The sequence below is a fragment of the Selaginella moellendorffii genome, unplaced genomic scaffold (genome assembly GCF_000143415.4).
Source record: "Selaginella moellendorffii unplaced genomic scaffold, v1.0 SELMOscaffold_147, whole genome shotgun sequence".
NCBI classification, from domain to species: Eukaryota; Viridiplantae; Streptophyta; class Lycopodiopsida; order Selaginellales; family Selaginellaceae; genus Selaginella; species Selaginella moellendorffii.
This window is the reverse complement of record NW_003314408.1, coordinates 142,227-162,559: the sequence shown is the minus strand read 5'-3', so window position 1 is coordinate 162,559 and position 20,333 is coordinate 142,227. Positions and strand designations below refer to the sequence as shown.

General features: G+C 49.3%; 7 protein-coding genes across 8 annotated transcripts; 4 read left to right on the top strand and 3 right to left on the bottom strand.

Annotated features, from left to right (window-relative positions):
• The first annotated feature begins 2 nt into the window (after nt 1-2).
• LOC9652251 (pentatricopeptide repeat-containing protein At4g02750) lies at nt 3-1,744 on the top strand. Its single transcript, XM_024666723.1, has 2 exons — nt 3-1,232; nt 1,376-1,744. Exons 1-2 carry the CDS (start codon nt 3-5, stop codon nt 1,742-1,744), a joined length of 1,599 nt encoding a protein of 532 aa, XP_024522491.1.
• On the bottom strand, nt 1,741-3,570 carry LOC112343380 (pentatricopeptide repeat-containing protein At4g02750-like). The gene has a single exon (XM_024666722.1). The coding sequence runs from the start codon at nt 3,568-3,570 to the stop codon at nt 1,741-1,743; it is 1,830 nt and encodes a 609-aa protein (XP_024522490.1).
• Nucleotides 3,571-3,693: 123 nt separating this feature from the next.
• On the top strand, nt 3,694-5,724 carry LOC9652147 (pentatricopeptide repeat-containing protein At4g02750). Its single transcript, XM_024666721.1, has one exon. It carries the CDS (start codon nt 3,694-3,696, stop codon nt 5,722-5,724), a length of 2,031 nt encoding a protein of 676 aa, XP_024522489.1.
• On the bottom strand, nt 5,697-7,544 carry LOC9652250 (erbin). 2 transcript variants are annotated; one of them, XM_024666698.1, is made up of 11 exons: nt 7,432-7,544; nt 7,302-7,376; nt 7,150-7,242; nt 6,997-7,078; nt 6,891-6,947; nt 6,774-6,838; nt 6,622-6,717; nt 6,486-6,572; nt 6,352-6,432; nt 5,845-6,295; nt 5,697-5,802 (listed from the first exon to the last, which is right to left on the bottom strand). In XM_024666698.1, the coding sequence occupies exons 1-10, from the start codon at nt 7,519-7,521 to the stop codon at nt 5,855-5,857; spliced, it is 1,167 nt and encodes a 388-aa protein (XP_024522466.1). In that variant the 5' UTR covers nt 7,522-7,544; the 3' UTR covers nt 5,697-5,802; nt 5,845-5,854. The 2 variants fall into 2 exon arrangements, with proteins under 2 accessions (XP_024522466.1, XP_024522465.1); XM_024666697.1 differs by having other exon boundaries at nt 5,697-5,777.
• A 56-nt stretch (nt 7,545-7,600) lies between these two features.
• On the bottom strand, nt 7,601-8,848 carry LOC112343379 (uncharacterized protein At1g28695-like). Its single transcript, XM_024666720.1, has 3 exons — nt 8,708-8,848; nt 8,288-8,653; nt 7,601-8,218 (listed from the first exon to the last, which is right to left on the bottom strand). Exons 1-3 carry the CDS (start codon nt 8,846-8,848, stop codon nt 7,601-7,603), a joined length of 1,125 nt encoding a protein of 374 aa, XP_024522488.1.
• A 669-nt stretch (nt 8,849-9,517) lies between these two features.
• On the top strand, nt 9,518-12,808 carry LOC9652146 (protein NLP5). The gene is made up of 5 exons (XM_024666753.1): nt 9,518-10,443; nt 10,620-10,661; nt 10,719-11,586; nt 11,678-11,896; nt 11,952-12,808. The coding sequence occupies exons 1-5, from the start codon at nt 9,646-9,648 to the stop codon at nt 12,674-12,676; spliced, it is 2,652 nt and encodes an 883-aa protein (XP_024522521.1). The 5' UTR covers nt 9,518-9,645; the 3' UTR covers nt 12,677-12,808.
• Nucleotides 12,809-12,888: 80 nt separating this feature from the next.
• LOC112343389 (splicing factor, suppressor of white-apricot homolog) lies at nt 12,889-15,132 on the top strand. Its single transcript, XM_024666751.1, has 4 exons — nt 12,889-13,216; nt 13,273-13,460; nt 13,764-14,306; nt 14,385-15,132. The coding sequence occupies exons 1-4, from the start codon at nt 12,940-12,942 to the stop codon at nt 15,012-15,014; spliced, it is 1,638 nt and encodes a 545-aa protein (XP_024522519.1). The 5' UTR covers nt 12,889-12,939; the 3' UTR covers nt 15,015-15,132.
• Nucleotides 15,133-20,333: the final 5,201 nt, after the last annotated feature.

The following is a 20,333-nucleotide window of genomic DNA, read 5'->3' as shown; positions in this document are numbered from 1 at the left end:
ACATGAACAGCTTGGCACGCCTGATCAAGGAATGCGGCGCTTGCCAGGATCTCCGCCAGGCGCATTGGATCCAAGCCCAGATCCAGCGCGTGAAGAAGCAGCGCGATAGAACCCTCCTCCTCAATCACCTCATCGAGCTCTATGGGAAATGCGGGAGCGTGGACGATGCCCTCGCCGTGTTCCAGACGATCGAGAAACCTAACGTCTTCTCCTGGAACATTGTGGCGGCGGCATTTGCCCAGAACGGCGATCTTGCGCGCGCGAGGGAGGTTTTCAATCGAATGCCCGAGAGGAGCGTCGTGTCGTGGTCGCAGATCACGAATCTCTACGCTCAAAGCGGGGATTTGGATGAGACTTGGAGATTGTTTCTTGCGATGCCGGATAGAACAGTCACGTCTTGGACTGCGCTCGTTGCGATGTATGCCCAGAACGGGTATTTTGGAATGGCGAAAGAAGTGTTCTATAGGATGCCCGAGAGGAACACCCTTGCTTGGAACGCGATGATCCAAGGACTGTCGCTCAAAGGCGATGTTCTTGGCGCCAAGGAAGTGTTTGATGCAATGCCCGAGAGAGATCTTGTGGCTTGGACAACGATCGTCACAAGCTATGCCCAAAACGGGCATTTTCGCGAGGCGATCCATCTCTTCTCGCACATGCCCGAGCGCGATCTCGTCCCCTGGAACGCCCTCATCACCGCGCTGGCGCAAGGCGGAAGGCCCGACGATGCAATCACGCTCTTCCAATTGATCCCGGTCAAGAACATCACCGCGTGGAGTGCGATCGTGGGAGCGATCGCCCACAGCGGCGACGTCGAGGGCGCCAAGCTCGCCTTCTCCGCCATGCCCACCCGAGATCTCGCCGCCTGGAACATCCTCGTCCAGGGATTCATCGCCACCAGCGCGATTGAGGCGGCCATGGAGGTGTTCTCACGGATGCCGCAGCGCGACACCGTGCTCGCCACCGCCATCGTCGCGATCAACGCCGAGAATGGCCTCCTCGACAAGGCGACGCGCGCATTCGAGGCGATGCCCCAGCGCAACGTCGTCTCGTGGACGATCCTGGCGGTGGGCGCCGCGCAAATCGGCCGCGCTGCGACGGCGCGCGAGATCTTCGCCAGAATCCCTTGCTGGGACGCCGTGATCTGGACCGCGATGCTGGGCGCTCTCGCCCGAGGAGGCAATCTCCACGAATCGGAGCTCCTCTTCCACAGGATGCCCGAGCGCGACGCAGTGGCATGGAACACGATGATGAAAGCCATCGCTCGCAGCAGCGGCGAGGAGTCCCCGCGCCTCTTCGATTTCTACGCGGCCATGAATCTCGAGGGCGATGCCAATCCCGATGCGCTCACTTTCAACGCGATCCTCACGGCCTGCAGCCACGCCGGGCGCGCGATCGACCGGGGATTCCACTACTTCGCGATGATGATCGCCGAGCATGGGATCGCTCCCCTCGCGGATCACTTCCAGTGCCTGATCGATGGGCTGTGCCGATCGACCCACCTCGCGCGAGCGTACGAGCTTCTCACCACCATGCCGCACCGAGCGGATATGGTGTCGTGGACGATCTTCCTGGCGGCGTGCCGCGTCTATGGGGAGACCGATTTGGCGGCGCTGGCGGCGCGCTGCGCGGTGGAGCTCTCCCCGGAGGAATCCTCGTCTTACGTGCTTCTCTTCAACACCTACATCGATTCGATCGATCGCGTGGGCGATCGATTCGAGCCCATCGATCTTCTGGAGGAGCTTAGCCAGCACAATTGACATAGCTATGCTCCTCCAAATTCTTGGCGATCAAGGCATTCGAGAGGAGCAAGTAGGAAGATCCTTGCTCTGGATTGGATCCCGCGAGGAACTGCGCTGCTCGAGTCGCCCGGGAGAGATCTCCGTGGGTCTTGGACGCTGCCAGTAGCGCCGTCCAAGCCAGCCCGTCGGGATTGTCAAAAGGCATGGCGTGGATGAGCTCCTCGGCCTCGCCCAGCCGCTTTGTTCTTCCCAAGAGATCAATCACGCATCGGTAGTGCTCCGGCGATGGCTCCAGCCCCTGATCCACGCGCAGTGACTGGAATTGGCGGCGCCCTTCTTCCAGAAGCCCGCCATGGCTGCAAGCTGTGAGAATTCCAACGAAGGTGATGGAATTCGGCCTCACGCCATTTAATTCCATCGCCCAATACAGCTCCAGAGCGCGATCGCTCTGCCCAATCTCCGCCAGCGCCTGGATCATGGTGCTCCATGACACCACATTCTTGCTCGCTATTCTCGAGAACATCTCGCTAGCTTCGTGAAGAAGGCCATCTTGCGCATAGGCCGTGAGCATCGCGTTGAGGGTGATGGTGCTCCACTCCGGCATTTTGTCGAGGATCTTCCTCGCCTCCCTGGCCTTGCGATTCTGCCCACACCCGACGATCATCACCGTGTAGCTCATGACGTTCCGCGCAGTGAGGTTTGCGAATAGCTCCCAGGCTTCGTCCAAATGCCCAAGCTGGGCATAAGCCTGGATCATCACTGTCACAGGCACTATGCCGGGGTCTTCGATTCTATCAAGAAGCTCTCTAGCTCCGCGAAGATCTCCATTGTGAGCATGGGCCTGGATCATCGTCGTCAATAGCGCCGAGTCTTTGAACTCGAGCGTATCAAACAACGCCCTCGCTTTGTCAATATGCCCTGTCTGGGCATATGCTGTAAGGAGGATGGTAAACGCGATTAAATCCCTCTGCGGCATCTTGTCCAATGCATCCACCGCTTTGAGAAAATCCTCCTCTTGCGCTAGCGCTTGTGTGAGCACCGTCCACGAAACAACATCTCGCTGAGGCATGCGATCGAAGTTCCGCTTGACGTTTTCCAGATGCCGTTTTCGGGCAAATGCTGTAAGGATCGCGTTCCAGGACGTGACGCTCCATTCGGGCATCCGATCAAAGGTCTCTACAGCTGAAGCGTCCCCAGACGCAGAAATAGCCGCGTTCCAAGACCCAAGATCTCTCTCCACCATGGTTTCGAAGACTGTCCTCGCGTCCTCAGGATGCCCATTCCGGGCATACGCCTTGAGCAGCGCATTGCCCGACATGGCATTGGTGGCGCGCATGGAATCAAACGTCCGTTTGGCGTCCTCTACGCTGCCGCAGCTGCCATAGACCCCGATCATGGTGTTTCCGGATACCACATCCCACTCGGGCATGAGCGCGAACACTCGCCGCGCCTCGTCGGGTTGCCCGGCGTGCGCGCAGGCGCCCACCATCGTCGCCCACGAGTTGCAATCCCTGCTGCCGCGCATCGCTGCGAATGCGTCGCCCGCGTCGCGGATTCGGCCATTGCGGCCGTAGGCGCTGATGAGGATGTTCCAGGAGTAGGAGTTGGGCTTGTCGATCGAGAGGAAAACCTCGCGCGCGAGACACAAGTCCCCGCATTTGCCATAGGTGTCGAGCAGGAGATTGGCGAGGTAGCGGCTGCGCCGGAATTGGGGGCTATGGCGGATGAAAGAATGGAGGCGGCGGGCCTGCGCTAGATCCTTGGCGGCGCCACTGCCACTCAAGAGGCGGCCAAGAGCGAAGAGCTCGCGCCTGACATTCTCATCGGTCATAAAATCCCGTCAATGAGTCCACTCGTAGACTGAAAAAGTTGTCCACTCCTTGACTAAGAAGTCAACTCAACCAGTCAAAGAGTCCCACCTTTTGGACTGTGAATCGCTCGCGCGATCGCGTTCATGAGCAGGATTCTTCGCCAATTACTCCGGCAAGAGATCGATTCTTCGCCTTGCTCGCAGCAGTCCCCCGCGGATCTAGATCTACATTCACTGATTCGATTGCTCCACCTCTCCCACAATCTCCCCTCCCTCCGGCGAGCCCACGCCGCGATCTCGCGCAGCAAACACGCCCACTGCCGCTTCCTCGCCAATCTCCTCGTCGATCTCTACGGCAAATGCGGGAGCCCCAGGGAGGCGCTGGCGGTCTTCAGCGAGATCAGCGATCCAAACTCCTATTCGTGGAATTTTATGCTCCGGGCTTATCTCCTCGGCGGACAGATGATCGAGTTCCAGCAATTCTTCGATAAAATGCGCGCGAGAAACGCTGTTTCCTGGACGTCTGCTGTGGAGGCTTATGCCCAGGCAGGGTATCTAGGGGAAGCTCGCTCATACTTTTCAAGGATGCCACACCACAGCGTAATCGCTTCTACAACCTTGATGGTAGCTTACGCAAAATATGGTTATCTTGATCAATCGAAAGAAATGTTTGATCAAATGCTCAGAAAGACAGAGGTAACTTGGAACGCTATGCTAGAAGCATATGCCCAAGACGGGCAACTTACTCATGCAGAGTTTATTTTTTCTATACAGCCTAGGTGGAGCATAGTCTCGTTTACAACAGTAATTGTCCTTTACTCGCAGTATGGCCAGATAGTAAAAGCCACTCAAATGTTTAACGAAGTCACTGACAAAGATGTTGTTGCTTGGGGAGCTCTCCTCTCGGCAAATGCCGAGAACGGGGATTTAGAGGCCGCCGAGAAGATTTTCTACCTCATGCCCGGCTGGAACGTCGCGGCTTGCAACTCCGTCGTTGCGGCCTATGGAAACGAAGGTCTCGTCGACAAAGCAAGGCTCGTGTTCGATCGAATGCCCGATCGAAACCTTGTCACGTACAACGTCCTCCTCTCATCTCTCGCTCAGCATCGATTCCACGACTCCAAGAGCCTGTTCGACGCCATGAAGCAGCGAAACATCATCTCATGGAACAACATCCTGCGAGCTTTCGTCGAGAGCCAGCAGCTAGACGCGGCGGAGGCGCTGTTCTTCGCAAAGTTCCCACACTACAACCTCGTGTCGTGGAACATCATGCTTGGAGCTCGCAAGGATTCGAGTCGAACTCGGCAGCTTTTCGATCGAATGCCCCACAAGGACGTGATCTCGTGGTCCGTTCTCCTTCAAGCTTACGCCGACGCCGGCCACTGCTCGCTTGAGGCCAAGCTCATCTTCCTCCGGCTCCCTCGCTGGAACTCTTTCAGCTGGAACGCCGTGATCCAGATCTACGCCCAGGCACGCAAGCCGGACGAGTGCTGGGAGCTCTTCCAGCGATCGCCCAGCAGGAACATCGTCTCCTGGAGCCTCATGATCCAGGCGTTCTTCCTAGCGGATCGAGCCGCCAGAGCCGTGGAGGCCTTTAGCCTGATACCACGCAGGAACTTGCTGCTCGGGAACTCGATGATCGCCGCCTTGTCCCACCGCGGCCATCTCGAAGTCGCCTTGAGCGTCTTCGAGCAGCAAGCCGCCTCGTCCGACACTTTCTCCTGGACGTCCATGATCCAGGCCTACGCTCGAAGCTCGCAGCTCCACCGCGCTCTCCGGATGCTGGCGAGGATGCTGCTCGAGGGCGTGGAGGCAACGGAGGCGACGGTGACGGCGCTGCTCACTGGGTGTGGATTTGGCGGCGAGGTTGACGAGGCGAGGAAGCACTTCCTGCAGATGGAGGATGACTTTGGCGTGAGGCCGAGCTTGACACACTTTCACTGCCTCGTGGACGCGCTGGGGCGAGGCAAGAAGCTGGACGAGGCGGAGGAGCTCGTGGAGACGATGCCATATCTGCCGGATAAGGTGTCGTGGGTGTCGCTGCTGGCTGCGTGTAGAATGCATGGCGATGGCGGGCGAGCAAAACGAGCAGCCTCCAGGATTCTAGAACTCGACTCGCAAAACACGGCGGCCTCCATTCTTCTGGAAGAGTCAACTAGAGTTAGCGCTTGTTGAGGAAGAACTCACAAGTTTTTGTTGCTGAAAAGTCACATTTTTCTTAGTTGATGCTGCTTGAGATGAAAGAGAAACAAACTGGATCAAGAAAATAGAGAGTTTTAATAAAAAAGAACTTACCACTGTGCTGCTATGAATCCCAGGACGACACACCACCGCCACCAACGTCAGGCGCCTCCAAGGCATTTGCCAAAGATGACGGCGCAGTGAGCTCGGCTTTGGGCTTCTTGGGCTTCTTGCGTGTTTCTCTGCCGCCGCCCTCGATGATGGAAACCACCTTAGAATCTTGCTTGGGCCCATCCTTCCGTTTCTTCTCACGGGGTTTCTCCGTGTTGTCTTTAGCAGCAGCGCTAACAGCGTCGGCGCTCGATGCAACAAGCTCGATGAACGGCCTCGCCTCTGTCAATTCATCACGGCTGTCATCTTTGACACTTGCAGCAACTGTCTCTTTCTGCTGTTGTATTGCGCGCTGCTCGGTGGTTTGCTTTAACTTGTTCCTGTGTTTCGTCCTCTGTTTGTTGTCTGTGGGCCGGCCATCGAATACTTGCAGGTCAGGAACTAGACTCTTTACCTGAGTACAATCAAACAAATATCCGTGTAAGCAAAGATGAAAGACCAAAAGCTTACATCGTCAGGATAATTAGCCTCATCGCAGAGAGGATTTCCTCGCAGGCTCAGGTTCGCGAGGGATTGCAATTGTTTCAAGACCTTCACTAAAAATTCAGTTGAGTGCCCGACGAGCAGAACTTGGATTTACGTACCTTGATACATTTGAATGTTTTAATACTGTTGTGTCCCACATCAATAATCCGCAAACGAGAATTTAGCCCCAGTTCCTTCGGGAGTTTCTGCAGGATAGAACAATCATAATAATACGATCATCCGGAAAAGAGCTACCTTTAAGTGATTATGTGCAAGCCGAAGCTCTTCCAAGAGCAGACAGTTACTTATCGAGCTTCCCAAATCCTTGATCTCGCAATGAGAGAGGGATAGCTACAGCAAACATTCTAGTTTACAAGAAGACTGCCGGAAAAGAACAAAACGCTTACCTTCTTAAGTGATGTAAGCCTTGTCAAAGATGTCCCAAGGCTGGAGATGGGGTTTTGGGAGAGAACTTCGTAGCAAGCACGGTTAGAGTTGACAGATAAAACTGAAATGCAATCTACCTAGAGTGTCGAGGTTCACAAGTTCGTCAAAGGCTCCGATAGAAGTGATCTGATTATCTGTATGAACCGTCTTACTCAATCAAAAAGACTTGATAAAAGAACAGACCGTTCAGAATCAGAGCTCGAAGCTCTCTAAGCTTTGCAAGCATTTCCGTTGATGTAAGCTCGTTTTTGCTACAGTTGAGAACCTGGAACGAAACAAACAGAATGAAAGAGAAGCGAGGAAGAAATACGAAAGAAAAGAAAGAGCTTTACTCACTGAAAGATTTTTCAGGCCCTCTAGACCCGTCAAAGACGTGAGCTTGTTCCCAGAGAGTGAAAGCCATTTCAACTTTTTCAAAGGAGCAAGAGCCTAACAACGGAGCGACCAGTTCCTCAGAAATGAAAGGAGAAAAACCCCTATTCACATACCTCAACACTCGTGAGAAGATTCCCAGAGAGGTCAATGCGCTTGAGATTGCCGCAGGAATGCAGCTCATCCGAAATCTATCGAAGCACTGGTTTAGCAAGATTTTCCTCCGCCAATGTCATCACAACACACCTCATCAATCTTCCGGCGAGCAAGCGACAGCTCGCCCAGCGCCGGCGCGTCGCCGATCCCAGAGATCAGTTTGCCGTCGAGAATCACCATCTAAAGCCCTAACCTAAACCATTCCCGCCAAAAACGTTTATAAAGAAAGATAAAATTGCGAAGAACCCTAAAAACAGAGTCACCAGCTAGTGATCCACTGCTGCAATTCTAGCGAGCGCTTCCTCCACCACTTGGGCTTCTTCTTCCTCACTGGTATGTAGACCGATTTTCCCTTGTACATCGACGCCAGGCACTCCCTGGGCGCGCTCCATCGAAAATCCCCTGCTTCCTTCGCAAAGGACGAGTTCCGGAAGCGATTGTGCGAGCTCCGGGAGCGATTGACATAGCCGGCCCAATCACTGCTCAGCAGCTGCAAATCCTTGACCTTGCGATGCATCCCAATGCAGCAATTCGCGTGCATTGTGCAAATCTCGCCCACGCGGTGCTTGGCCTGGCAGAAGCTCCCAAAAAGCTCGGTGCGCAAGAACCTCGTCTTGACGCCCATGTCCCAGTACTCGTCCTTGAACATGGCGGCGGTGAGGACGTCTTGATCCGGCTGGCCCGGGAAAGCGAGGCGGGCATGATACCAGTACTTGTAGAGCTGAAGCGTGCGATTGTTCGCGTGGGCGTGCATGAAGCCACAATTTGGATATGCTGAGTCGCCGTGATGGACGGGGTAGTAGTCACAGGCCATCTCCAAATCGGCATCTGGATGGAAGTGCTGGAATGGATCACGGAACCACATCACATCGGCGTCCTGCAAAGATCTCTCGAGAAGAATTAGGGTTGGGGGGAAATTTTGAAATTTGAATTTTAGGGTTCTTACCGAGAAGACGAAGCTATAGCCGAGCTCGAGGACGACGCCCAAGAGGTAGATCCGGCGCCACATGAGCTGGATGAAGTCGTGGGTCATGAATCCCTTGGCGGAGGCGAAGTCGAGGCCGGTGGTGCGCAGCGCGTAGCAGTGGCTGTGGATCGCCAGGCACAGGTCGTGCGAGATCTTGTCCACCGCCACGATGAGGAGGTGATCCAGCAAGGGCTCCGTACCCTGCCCCGCCCGGAAGCTCCCTAAAAAGAGATCCAGGATGCCCGCCGACACCCACGCCCGGTTGAGCGTCGTGATGATCACCGTCCTGTTCCGGAACGCCGCGGCGCCCAGAGCTCGCTCCAGTCCTCGCAGCTCGCGATGGCTCTACACAGCGGCTGGATTCCCGCGATCAGATCGAGCAAGAGCTTATCGACTCACGAATTCGGAAGAAAGAACGCGCGTCGGCGATCGATCGCCCAGGTCCGGGGCGTGGAATTGCCAGCTCCACAGCGAGCAGAGGTTGTAGGTCCCAAACACCATAAGGGCGATGGCCGCGAGCCTCACGGCGCGGCGAGCCATCTCGGGTTGTGTCACTAGGGCAAGAAACCGGGGCCGTTATGACCGTTAGAAAAGGAATGTGCGAGAGATATGCCGGGTATTCCCGGAATCTTTGCCAAGATGCTCGGAATGGCAAGATGCTCGGGTACTTCGGTGTACGACACTCCGGCTCTGGTGGGTCAATGCATTACGAATGCGCGCGCGCTGCTAAAGCTAGCGTAGCGAGACGTGTTCTCCACAAGTATTGGAAGCGGCGATTCCGGGGGCGTCTTTATTTTTCCAAGATTCCCGTTTTTGTCGTGTTGCTCGATCTCCATGCATGATTGTGTCATGACAACCTTAGACAATCGCGTTGGAGGGCCGATCCAACGGCCAGAATTCGGTTTTCGATTCGCCCAGGCGTTTCGCAAGGGGGCAAAGAGAGGGAGAATATGCGAGGGATATTCACCGGTGGGGGTCAACGTGGACAGCCTCCCTCGTCTTCGGAAAAGCTCCGCCACGCTGTGGTGAATATTCACTCGTGGTGTGCGTGGCCGTGGCCCCCGCCGTTGGATGAGTCGCTAGCGGCGGATGCCAACGGTGGATTTCGCGCCCACCATTTTGTGGAGAGAGAGAGAGAGAGAGAGAGAGAGAAAGAGAGGGCAAAGTTCCAGAGGATTTTTGGTTAGCGGATTCGATTAGATTGTCCACTCCTTTTCTTTCTGTTCGTTTTTTCTCACAGATTCGGTCGTGGTGGTGGCGGTGGTGGAGTCCAATTGCCGCACGATTTCCCGGTGAAATCGACCACCACCGCAAAGAAATGCCCACCGTGCCCAGGAATGTCTGAGAGAGATGATGGATTTTTCCAGATGGTGTGCGAGCTCTTGCCAGGAGAAGGAGGAGGTGGAGGAGGAGGAGGAGATTGCTTCATGGATGATCCTGGATTCCCCAATTCAATTCCACCCGCCGCGGATTGGGCGACCAATTTCCTCACATCGCCTCCATTTCAGTCGGGCAGCTTCTCCTCTCTCTTGGAAGATCTCCTCCTTTCGGAGCCACCACCAGAGGATACCGCCGCGTCATCGCCGGATCAATGGGAGGGCGTGGCGGCGGAGGAGGGGGAGGACGAGAAATCGAAAGCGCGCGGCCGCAAGCCCCACAAATCCGAGCTGTTGGGCAACGTCTTGCGGAGAATCTCGTGTGAGAGAACAGAATTCCTGGCTCAGGTATGGGTGCCCACGATGCGAAACAGCAGGGTCATGCTTACCACACAAGACCAGCCATACGCAGTGCAGCCCACCAAATGGGACCTCGTGCGGTACCGCACGCTGTCCGCGCGGTACGCCTTCCCGGTGGCTGGCGGTATCATTGGTGAAGTTGGTGGTGACGTGCTGCCCGGGCTGCCCGGCCGGGTGTACAGCCGTATGCTGCCGGAGTGGAGTCCCAATGTCCAGTTTTATGACTGTAAAGATTTCTTGCGAGTCCAAGACGCCGCGCGGTGTAACGTGCGGGGAACTCTGGCTGTGCCGGTGATCGAGCCCAGTACTAGAGAGTGCCTGGCAGTGATTGAGCTTGTCGCCAATGTGGAGAAGGTCGGGTATGAGTCCGAGATGGGAATGATTTGCAAAGCGCTCGAGGCAAGTTTTGTTCTTTCTTGTGATTAGATTTTTTCGGTTGTTTCATCGATCAAAAAAGTTTTTTGCTTGATCAGTCCTTTTCTCTTGATCGTTTTACTCATATCGTCTCTTCATTTTCTCATTAGCTTCCAAGCTTCCATTTTGTTCTTAGCTTGATCAAACTTTCTTCTTTTCAGGACATAAATCTCTCGAGTTGGCCCAGATGTGGAGTACCGGAGGTACGTGACACAACTTTAAGGTTCGTTCAGCTCTAAACACATTCTCACAAACTTTAGGTGCCAAAAGCTGGGCGAGAGGCTGTGTTCGAGGAGATCTCCGGAGTTCTTCTAGCAGTGTGTGAGTACCATCAACTTCCACTAGCACAGACATGGATTCCATGCTTCCAGTCCTCCGGCAAGAGCTCCGGGAATAAAAACCTTCCGTGCTTGCTCGCGAGCCACGCACCGTTTCACGTAAGGGACTCGTCGCTCGAGGGATTCCACCGGGCCTGCTCGCAGCAGAAGCTGGAAGCCGGGCAAGGCGTCGCTGGGAAAGCCTCCACCACGAACCAGCCGAGCTTCACGAGAGACGTCAAGAGCTACTCCATCGCCGAGTATCCACTCGTGAATTACGCTCGCTACTTCAAGCTCGGGGCCGCGGTGGCGATCCGGCTGAGGAGCCGGCTCACTGGCAGCGACGACTACGTCCTGGAGTTTGTTCTCCCGCTCGAATGCACGGAAGAGGTCGAGCAGTGCAAACTCCTGGACGCTCTCTCGGTCACCATGCAGCAGGCTTGCCAGAGCTTGAGGATGGTTTCTAGCAGAGAAGTTTTGGAGCAGCGGAGTGTGGTTAGCTCTCCTCGAATCGTGGAGCTTCACAGTGGTGACGAGGAGATGTCGGGTGTTGTGTTCGACAACAGTGGATTGAGTGCCACCACCACCGCCACCACGACCACGACGAAAGCTACGGCCAAGAGGAAGAAGTTATGTGGAGATGATCAGAGCTCGTACTGGAGTGCTTGCTCGATTCAAGGCGATGGCTCCGGCGCTGCCAAGAAAAAAGCGGGAGAGAAGAAGCGTGCCACCAACGAGAAAACGGTGCCTTTGGATGTTCTCCAGCAGCACTTCGCTGGGAGCTTGAGGGATGCTGCTAGGAACATTGGAGGTTGGTAAAACTTGGATAGTTTTTCGTTAGATTTCCTAGCAAAGAGAAGAGTTCTCTAACTTCAAAAACCGTTTTTCTTTTTCGTCTCCAGTGTGTCCGACGACATTGAAACGGATATGTCGACAGTATGGGATCTCGCGGTGGCCGTCTCGAAAGATAAACAAGGTGAATCGATCGCTCATGAAGCTGCAAGGAGTTATAAACTCGGTGGAGGGCGCAGACAGGAAAGTGAAGCTTGACATACTGACCGGAGAGATCGCGTCGGCTGCTGCTGCTACAGCTGCGATCACATCCAAGAAGAGCAATTCAGGTCTTGCAAAGTCATATTTTTCCTTGCATTTTTTCTCTAGACTTCGCTCTTACAGGTCCATCAACGAGCAAGAGTTCATCCGAAGCTAGCTTAAAAGCCGAGACTCCAGCAGGAAAAGAAGGTCTCAACGTTTTCCCAGACGGCGGTGGCACTGCTACTTCTCCAAACGAAACTCCGGAGATTCACACCACCGAACCGAGAGTGAACATGCTACCGGCGATCAAGATCGAGCCCCGGGTTCACGGAAGCCACGCAGCTCTCTCGGTCCTGGATCAACAGAAACTATCTCCCGAGCGCTTGATAGCGAGAAAGCAATCCTCTTCACCACCACTACCACCGCCACCACCACCACCACCAGGAACTCAAGAACATCAAAGTTTCTATCACCAAAACCAGGCGAGCTACATCGACTGGCCAGCGCTGTCGAACCGAGTTCTATGCTCCAAGGAGGGAACCAACTGTTTCGAGGAGCGGGCGATCACGGTCAAGGCAACACTGCGAGAAGACACGATTCGATTCAAGATGGGGACGGAGTTTGGATTCGGCACGCTCAAGGGCGAGGTGGCATGGCGATTCAAGCTGGACAAGGAAGGTTTCACGCTCAAGTACATGGACGACGATGCGGAATGGGTGGTGCTCAATGGCGACGCCGACTTGGAGGAGTGCTTGGACGTGATGCGTTTTAGCGGCTCGCGGGTGATCAAGCTCGTCGTCCAGCCTGTGAGCAATCCAAACGCCGGATCGCCGATTTCGCCCAGCTTCTGCAGTGTCAATTCGTGAACTTGATAGATGTGATCTTGAGTTGTAGCCTAGTTTTCTATTTTCTTCGTTTGTACAGGGGCAAAGTTCTGGTTTTGTTAGTGGGAGAACGCAAAAAAAATGGAGATAATTGTGAATTTTCTGTACAAGAACGCAAAAAAAAAAAAAAAATGATGAAAATTTGTAAAATTTTCCAAGGGGTCTGGGGTTCGAATCACGGCGATAGCACACTTGGTTAGGGTTTCTCAAAATCGCGTCTCCAGGGTTTGCGAGAGCGCGCGGCCATGGAAATCGATCTGGTGGTGACTGGCGTCCACACGAGGCTCTTCGACGACGATCCCGCAGCTGCATTCGTCGCCTCGGACGAGGCGCTGGTCCCCTGGAGCGAGGATGCCGACGTTCTCATGGATCGCTACGATGTCCGCCACTTGATCCACGACGCCAGTGTTTTCCAGCGCCGGCACCGCCACTCCAGCCCCGCGGACGAAGGAATTTCGCAGGAGGAGCTCGATTACGAGCGGTATAGGGATTTCCACGAGGCTAGTCGCGAGCTTGAAAGAGGTAAGCGTGTGGTTTTCTTCGTTGTGTGTGACTCGGATTTATTTACTTGCTTGTAGATAAAGCTGGGAACGATGGAGCCACGGCTTCCACCTCTGGCCGCTACACCAGCGTCCCCTTCGACTATCCCAAAGAGAAAGACAGCGAAAAAGAGAAAGAGAAGCACTCTCCACCGCCGCCACCCGACCAAGAGGAGGCGCTCTTTGTTCCTGGCTTTCCCGTCCCGGACCATTTGCAGCCACACCTTGTAAGTAGAAACTCCCCACGGGCGCATGAGAATCAAAAGCACTCTTTTTTCTCGTCTAAGCCGTTCTCTCGAGTTGCAGTGGTTTTTAGCATGGAAGATTGCTGGCGCTGTGCTGGTATGGTGGAGAATTAATGGCTTTGAATTGGCAAACTGATGGCACACACAGGTGTGTGATTGCGAGGGGATGCGTGCTGGTAATGGGTAGAACAGCTTATCTAAAATTTCCAAGCTAGAAGTCTACTTCCTTGATTCTTTCTTTTCTGAAGCTTTCTAACTTGTGCATCTTGTGGATTGTGTTTCCAGCCTAGGTCCCAGAAGATACACCAGATCATCAGCGGGACTGCCAAGTTTGTCAGCGAGCGTGGTGGACAGGCCGAAGTTATCCTCAAAGTAAAGCAGGCAGGCAATCCAAAGTTTGGATTCTTGCTATCGGATCACGTTCTCCATCCTTACTTCCGGTACCTGGTGGATCACCCGGAGGTGACAGGAGCGATGCTCAGATCTTTTCCACCGCCGCTGCCCCCACCGCCGTCACGGCTTGGCAGCGCTTCCATCACGAAACCAGCAGAAGGACTGAGATTGCTGGGCGAAGTCTACGGAGAGAACGACGAAGAGAATGACAAGAGCTTGAGCTTGCCACCGACAGTGGAGATCAGAACTATCAAGGAACCACCTCCATACATCAAGACGGTCATCGACAAGATGGTGGAGTTCATCACCAGGAACGGGAAGGACTTCGAGGACGTTGTCCGGGACAAGGATAAGTCAGACGAGCGCTTCCACTTTCTCCATCCATGGCACGAGTATCATCCTTACTACTTGAGAATGCTGCAAAACGCTGACCAGGTAGCTTTCTCTCTTTGTTTCCTTCTCGTTCTTTCCAGTCCAGTGAAGTTCTACTCTCTTACTCTCTTGTGATCACAGGCTACCTCGAGACGGCGATCGAGTTTAAGCAAGCATAGACAAGCGTCCAAGCCACCGGCGAACCTCAAGGCGAGCTCGAGTTCTTCCTCCCAGGAAGTAAATAGCCGGCAAAGACGGAGAAGCACTCGGTTTGATGTTCCTCCCCCAAGGGATGAGACCAAGACAGCACCTCACGGGGCACGGGGCGGTCTTCCAGTGGTTTCCAGTGAGGACGAGTTTGTCAAGGACATCGAGTCGAGCAGCAGAGGTATCGATTGGAACCAGCAACAGCAGTCTGGGATGAGCTACGATGATGCTCTAGCGGCAGTCCTGGCAGCAACCCGAGGGATCCAGAAGCCAAGGAAAGCTGTCGCGGAGGCCACGAGCAGGACGGAGGAGGAGATCAAGGCGGATATAAAGGCCGAGAGGTTGAAGAGAGCGAAGATGCTTGTGAGAGAAGGTGGCGGCGCGGGGGACAATAGCTCTGAGAAGTCCAGTGAGAAAGACGAGCGGAGGAGGCTGCGGGATGACAAGGTTGAAAATGGACACGAGCGAAAGAGGAAGCACCATCACACAAATGGCCAGGGGGTCGAGGGAGAAGTGCCGGATGATATTCGAGCCAAAGTGAGAGCCATGCTTCAGCAGCTATGACAACGAGGACGTTGTGAAGCTCCTTATAGTCTTGATGTTCTAGTTTTATTGGTCTGACTGCTCATCTGAGAACCTTTCCATTAGTCAGTGAACGAAGAGCAACCATTCCTTGATCAAAGTTTGCAATAAGGTGCTTGCTCGGATTAATGAAGCTGGGGCAAGAAAAAAGCAAAGCGTAGAGCCTCGTAGTTAAGTCACTAGTGCCAGGATCATCAAGAACACGAATGTGAGGATTTACTACCCTTCCGAAGCCATATTGCGAAGAGACCATGTAAATATTTACATGGTGAAAATACAAAGTGGTGGTAACAGAATGTGTAACTACCTCAGTGTTTTGAGAGCCCGGGGGGAAGTATTGGTGACAGCAAGTCCTTCTACTTGCTTTTTCGTGTGTTTCCTTTTTACTTTTTCTCACAACAGTGTTGACATAGTGCATCATGTTGGGGTAGTCGTGGGTTTCTTGTGCTCTGGCACAATCCTTTGTCACTTATTAAGGATATGCATAGCAAGATTTTCAAATATTCTTTATCTATGAAAGAGCTTCTAAATTGTGTTTCTCCCATATAAGAGAGCCTCTTCCTCCCAACACATCCACTAGCCAACCTTGCTAGACAATAAATGTTTCAATTGCTTGATGTTGAATTTCTTGCATCTTCTTCTGCAATTGGTCATTCACATGCTGGAGAGTGGCTTGTGAGAAATGAAAAGTTCCAGAATCAAAAACCACAAAAGGGGAAGATTTGAATTAGGAACTTACCCAAAGTGAAGTAGAGAAAAGTGGGAAACAAAGCAAAAAAGAGAAAGGGAATAAGAAAGAAATATGAAACCAAAATGAGGACAATTACTTACCTAGAATTCCACCTTAAGGTCTCTTCACCTCTGGAAAGTTCCTCAACAGTTGCCTGGTTAAACTCAGTCCAAAGGAAGAGTAAATGTGTTGCCCAAGAATGGTAATTGTAGAGCAATGAAAGATGGCAACTGAATGAATGGATTGTGAGTAAATGTGATAGCTAATTGTGATGTAGTGGTAGTGGAAGAGATTTGGGAGCCTCTGATCATTGTTGAAGTGGTCTGCAGCTTATGTGCTTATTGTGGGAGAAGAAAAAGCTCAGTCTTTATCAGAGTCTGTATGGATAATTGTTTGTGCTGAAGGAGCTAATCGGGAAGGGGAATAAACATCTGCCCATAATAGTGTATGGTCTCCTATGTGCATTAGGTTCAACTGACCTTTGAGAATCAGCTGAAAATCAAGTGTCTTGGATTTTCTCAAATCCACTGAATTAAGATGGTCAGCTTTATATCTTGAGTTTGGCATATTATATTTGGCTGCTTCTTGGTTAGTTTGCTGCATTTGTTGATGCTAAACAAGGTCCCCAAATTCATGTGCAAATGGTGAGAAAAGTGGTTGGAAAGTGAAATTGTAGTGAGTAAGAAACAGTGTTGATGTAAGTAAAGGGATGAATGGATGATGACTGTGAGTGATGGAGAATGGTGGTGGTAATATGTGGAATGCACTAATGTAGTGAACCTTGAGAAATAAACTGGGAAATGCTCAAGCTTCTAGGTAAGAGGGGTTGATGCAACCTCGAATTGAAAATCCATGCTTCTACTTGCTCTATCATGGGATTATAAGAAAAGAAAAGAGGTAAAAGCAAAGACAAGGAAAAAACACAAAAGAAAGAAAGAGAAAAGAATTCACTACAAGTTGGTGGTGATGTTGGGAGCCACTTGGTGTAGTTGGGTGGAGAGCATCCTAAAAAAGTCCAAGGATGCTAATGAAGCTAGTTATGTTGCCCTCTAGAGGCAGATATCATATAGTAGAGTGAAGGAGGGCAATAGTGGTCTCACAACAAAAGCTAGAACTTTGTTGTGTGTTGCAAGCTAGAGAGCTCCTATGTGTTGAGAAGAACTACTTCCAAAGTTTGAAAGGCTACCTAAGTAATTTGTGAAGATTTGGTGGACTAGTGAAGTGTTGGTGTTATAGAAGATGTTGTAGTTATTGCAGATAATGCCATGGTTAGCATTTAGTGGATATAGTAAATTATCACATAACAATAGGGGTTTTTAACACTCTGAGGGCCAAGTGTACAATTACAATGCCATATACTAATATTAACGTGGTGGGATTTTGGTAGCCGTCAGATTGGTTTCAATCCAGACCACTCGCTCCTGTATATAAATTAGGGTTTTTGGGTTAATTGATATACACATTTCTATATTCCCTTTCCATATTCCAAGCACTCACAACACTAGCAATTGCAAGTTAGAAAACAAATTTCTCTAATTAGGTTAAGTATGCTTGACTAATAATATTTAGAAAGTCTGCCTAATTAAGTATGCTTGACTAATAATATTTAGAAAGTCTGTCTTTATGGTCATTTATTTTTTTGGTTTTTTTTTCAACTAGCTTAGGTAGAGATTATAAAGGGAAACATAAAGGAGTATTAATCTCCCGCAATTATGGGAGTAAGAAGAGAGTGTCCATAAAGACTAACCGATAAATATCTTTTGATACTTGAAGTTATATTTAAGACACTCTTCCCCTTTAGGGAAGATCAATAATATAACCAACAGTTAAGGAAACAATTTCAAAAGTTAATAGAAAGTACACTTTGTGAGAAATACACCGACTTAAATGAGTGGGAAAAGTACATTTTCTCTATCCAAAGACGCTAAAACTCAAACACTCTCCAATCATCATTGATAAAGAAATGACTAACAAAATTATCCACCTTTGCTACTTAGGGTATATTTGGTATACAAAAGAATGATACAGCCCTATTTACAGGGATATAAAGAGAGAGTTAGAGACCCAACTCCCCTGAGAATAAATTAACCCCATTGGGAAGATTTAAATAACTATGATAAATTAGTAGATATGACTATGCCCCTTTTTCAAAAATGGGTCAACGAAAGAGAGGTAGGGGCTTGTGATCAATCTATAATAATTATCCTCATGGTTGTGAATTGAACCCATGTGCCAAAGTCAACCTACCAAAACTGACCTAAAACTAATAAACAAAAAAAACTTTGGATTAAAGTGTATTACTTTATTGATTTGTTATAAATGTTATTTTTTAGTACAATTCTCATACTCTATGACAAGCTTACGGACATGTGTAAAATTATTAAGAGGTTCCTATATTAATTCACAAGATGGGTAAACTTTCCATTTAACTAAATATTCTTTGGTGTGACCACTAAATTTTTGACAACATGACAAAATGCTTTCAACTTCATACATTTGACTGCAGACAAATCTCCCCTTGGCATGCAACATCCATAGTGTACAAGACTAATAAATTAACATGAAATACATTAAGAATATTGAAGGAAGATCCAATTGATAGAATATATCACTAACCTACTTTAACACCCAATAGAGACCAATATATTTTGGTAATAACTTTTGGGACAAAGATCCCTTAGCATTCAAGTTTTACGAGGATAACCAAACTTAGTTTCCCATATGATAGTACTAATCTTTATTATGTCAATACCTATCATAAGCTTTACCTATCACCTTAGTTGCCTTAGTATAACTACTCTACATAAGTTTCAATGGCTAGGACCAACATTTTGGACATTAGTTTTGATACAATAATCTGTTGACGAACCCCACGAACATTCCCTTGCAATATCTCTCATGGAAAATAACCAATAGTGTTGTGAAATATGTTGTTATAACATATTTCTATTGTGTCCAAATGCTTAACCCAATCATATTGGTTCATCACAATAGAGTACCACAAATAATTCTCAAGCTAAGTATTTACATGTTTGGTTTACCCATCCATTTGAGGATGATAAACTGTATTAAATTTCAGCTTGGTATTGAACAATTAGAATAATGTGCCCCAAAACTTTCCCTTAAATCTTGAATCTCTATCTAAGATCATTTCTTTAAGAAAACCACAAACCAATACTACTTCATGGAAAAAAAGTTTGGTTGTTTGCTTTGTATTTATTGTTTCTATAGTTAGAATGAAGTGTGCAATCTTTAACAATCGATCCATAACCACCATCGAAATGTCATAACCTTTAAACTTTAACAAGCAAGTGACAAAGTCAAGTGTCACACTCTGAAATGACCATATTAGTGCTAGAATACATTACAACTTCCCAACCTATTTCTTAATTCTTCATTTATACTGTTGATAATTAAAGCAATAATGAACATAATCTGCTATATCATCTTTTATACTAGACTAAAAAATCCTTTTTTCAATGAAGCAAGAGTCTTTTATTTATTGCTATATCCCCCTGTTGGAACATTATGATGTCCTTTAGAAATAACAATCTCAAGATACAATCTTTCTTGCCTATAATATATAAGCTCATCCTTAATTGAGAAGTAAAGCTTTGTGTTAGTATGATTAATAGCATTTGTTATATCACTATTTAGGTTTTGCTTCAACAATTCCACATAGTGCAATATCACTTTTGCCAATAGATCACTTCCATATGAAATTTGAACATCCTCCAATTAGTCTAAACTAATTGTTAATATTGCCCGAAATTGAGCCTAATGACTGAATAATATTATCTTTATCAGGTTTATAGATGATTTCAATATCAAATTTAATGAGCTTCTCTTGCCAACAAACTTACTTTTACATAAGTATTGTTTGAGTTGCAAAGTAGCTCAATGTGTTACTATCCCTATAAAATTTAGTATATCCATCCAAATAGTGTCTTCAATGTTCCAATGCCAACACTACAATAAGCATTTTTTTCTCATGCATAAGCCATTTTCATTGAGTTTCATCCAATTTTTTAAAGTAAAATATAATAGGATAATCACATCACTTTAGTGTAATACTAATTGCATTGTCACAATCTTGCTATAACATGGCATCTATAGCATAGTCAAATGCATCACAATGCACTTCAAAGGGTTAATCAAGATCTGGGATCATGAGAATATGAACCATGGTCAAGATCTCCTTCAATTGTACAAAAGCACGCTAATAAGCTGATGTCTAATAAAACGTTATACTACCCTTTATTAACTTAATCAACAGAAAAACAATACTTGCAAAAATTGCAAATAAACTTTTGATAGTATCTTGCCAAATTGAGAGAACAAACATTTGATATAGTGGTCAGGACTTCCCAAGACTTCATCTCTTCCACCTTTTTTAGATCCACCTCAATTACACCAATACCAATTATATACAATTTACCAAATGCACATTTATTCTTCTTAGTATATAGTTTGTTTTTTTAATAACTTCTGAAATACTACCTTAAGTGTTTCCTCCAATATTTCATTGAAGATTAAAACATTATCAATATATAGGACAACAAATATATCTA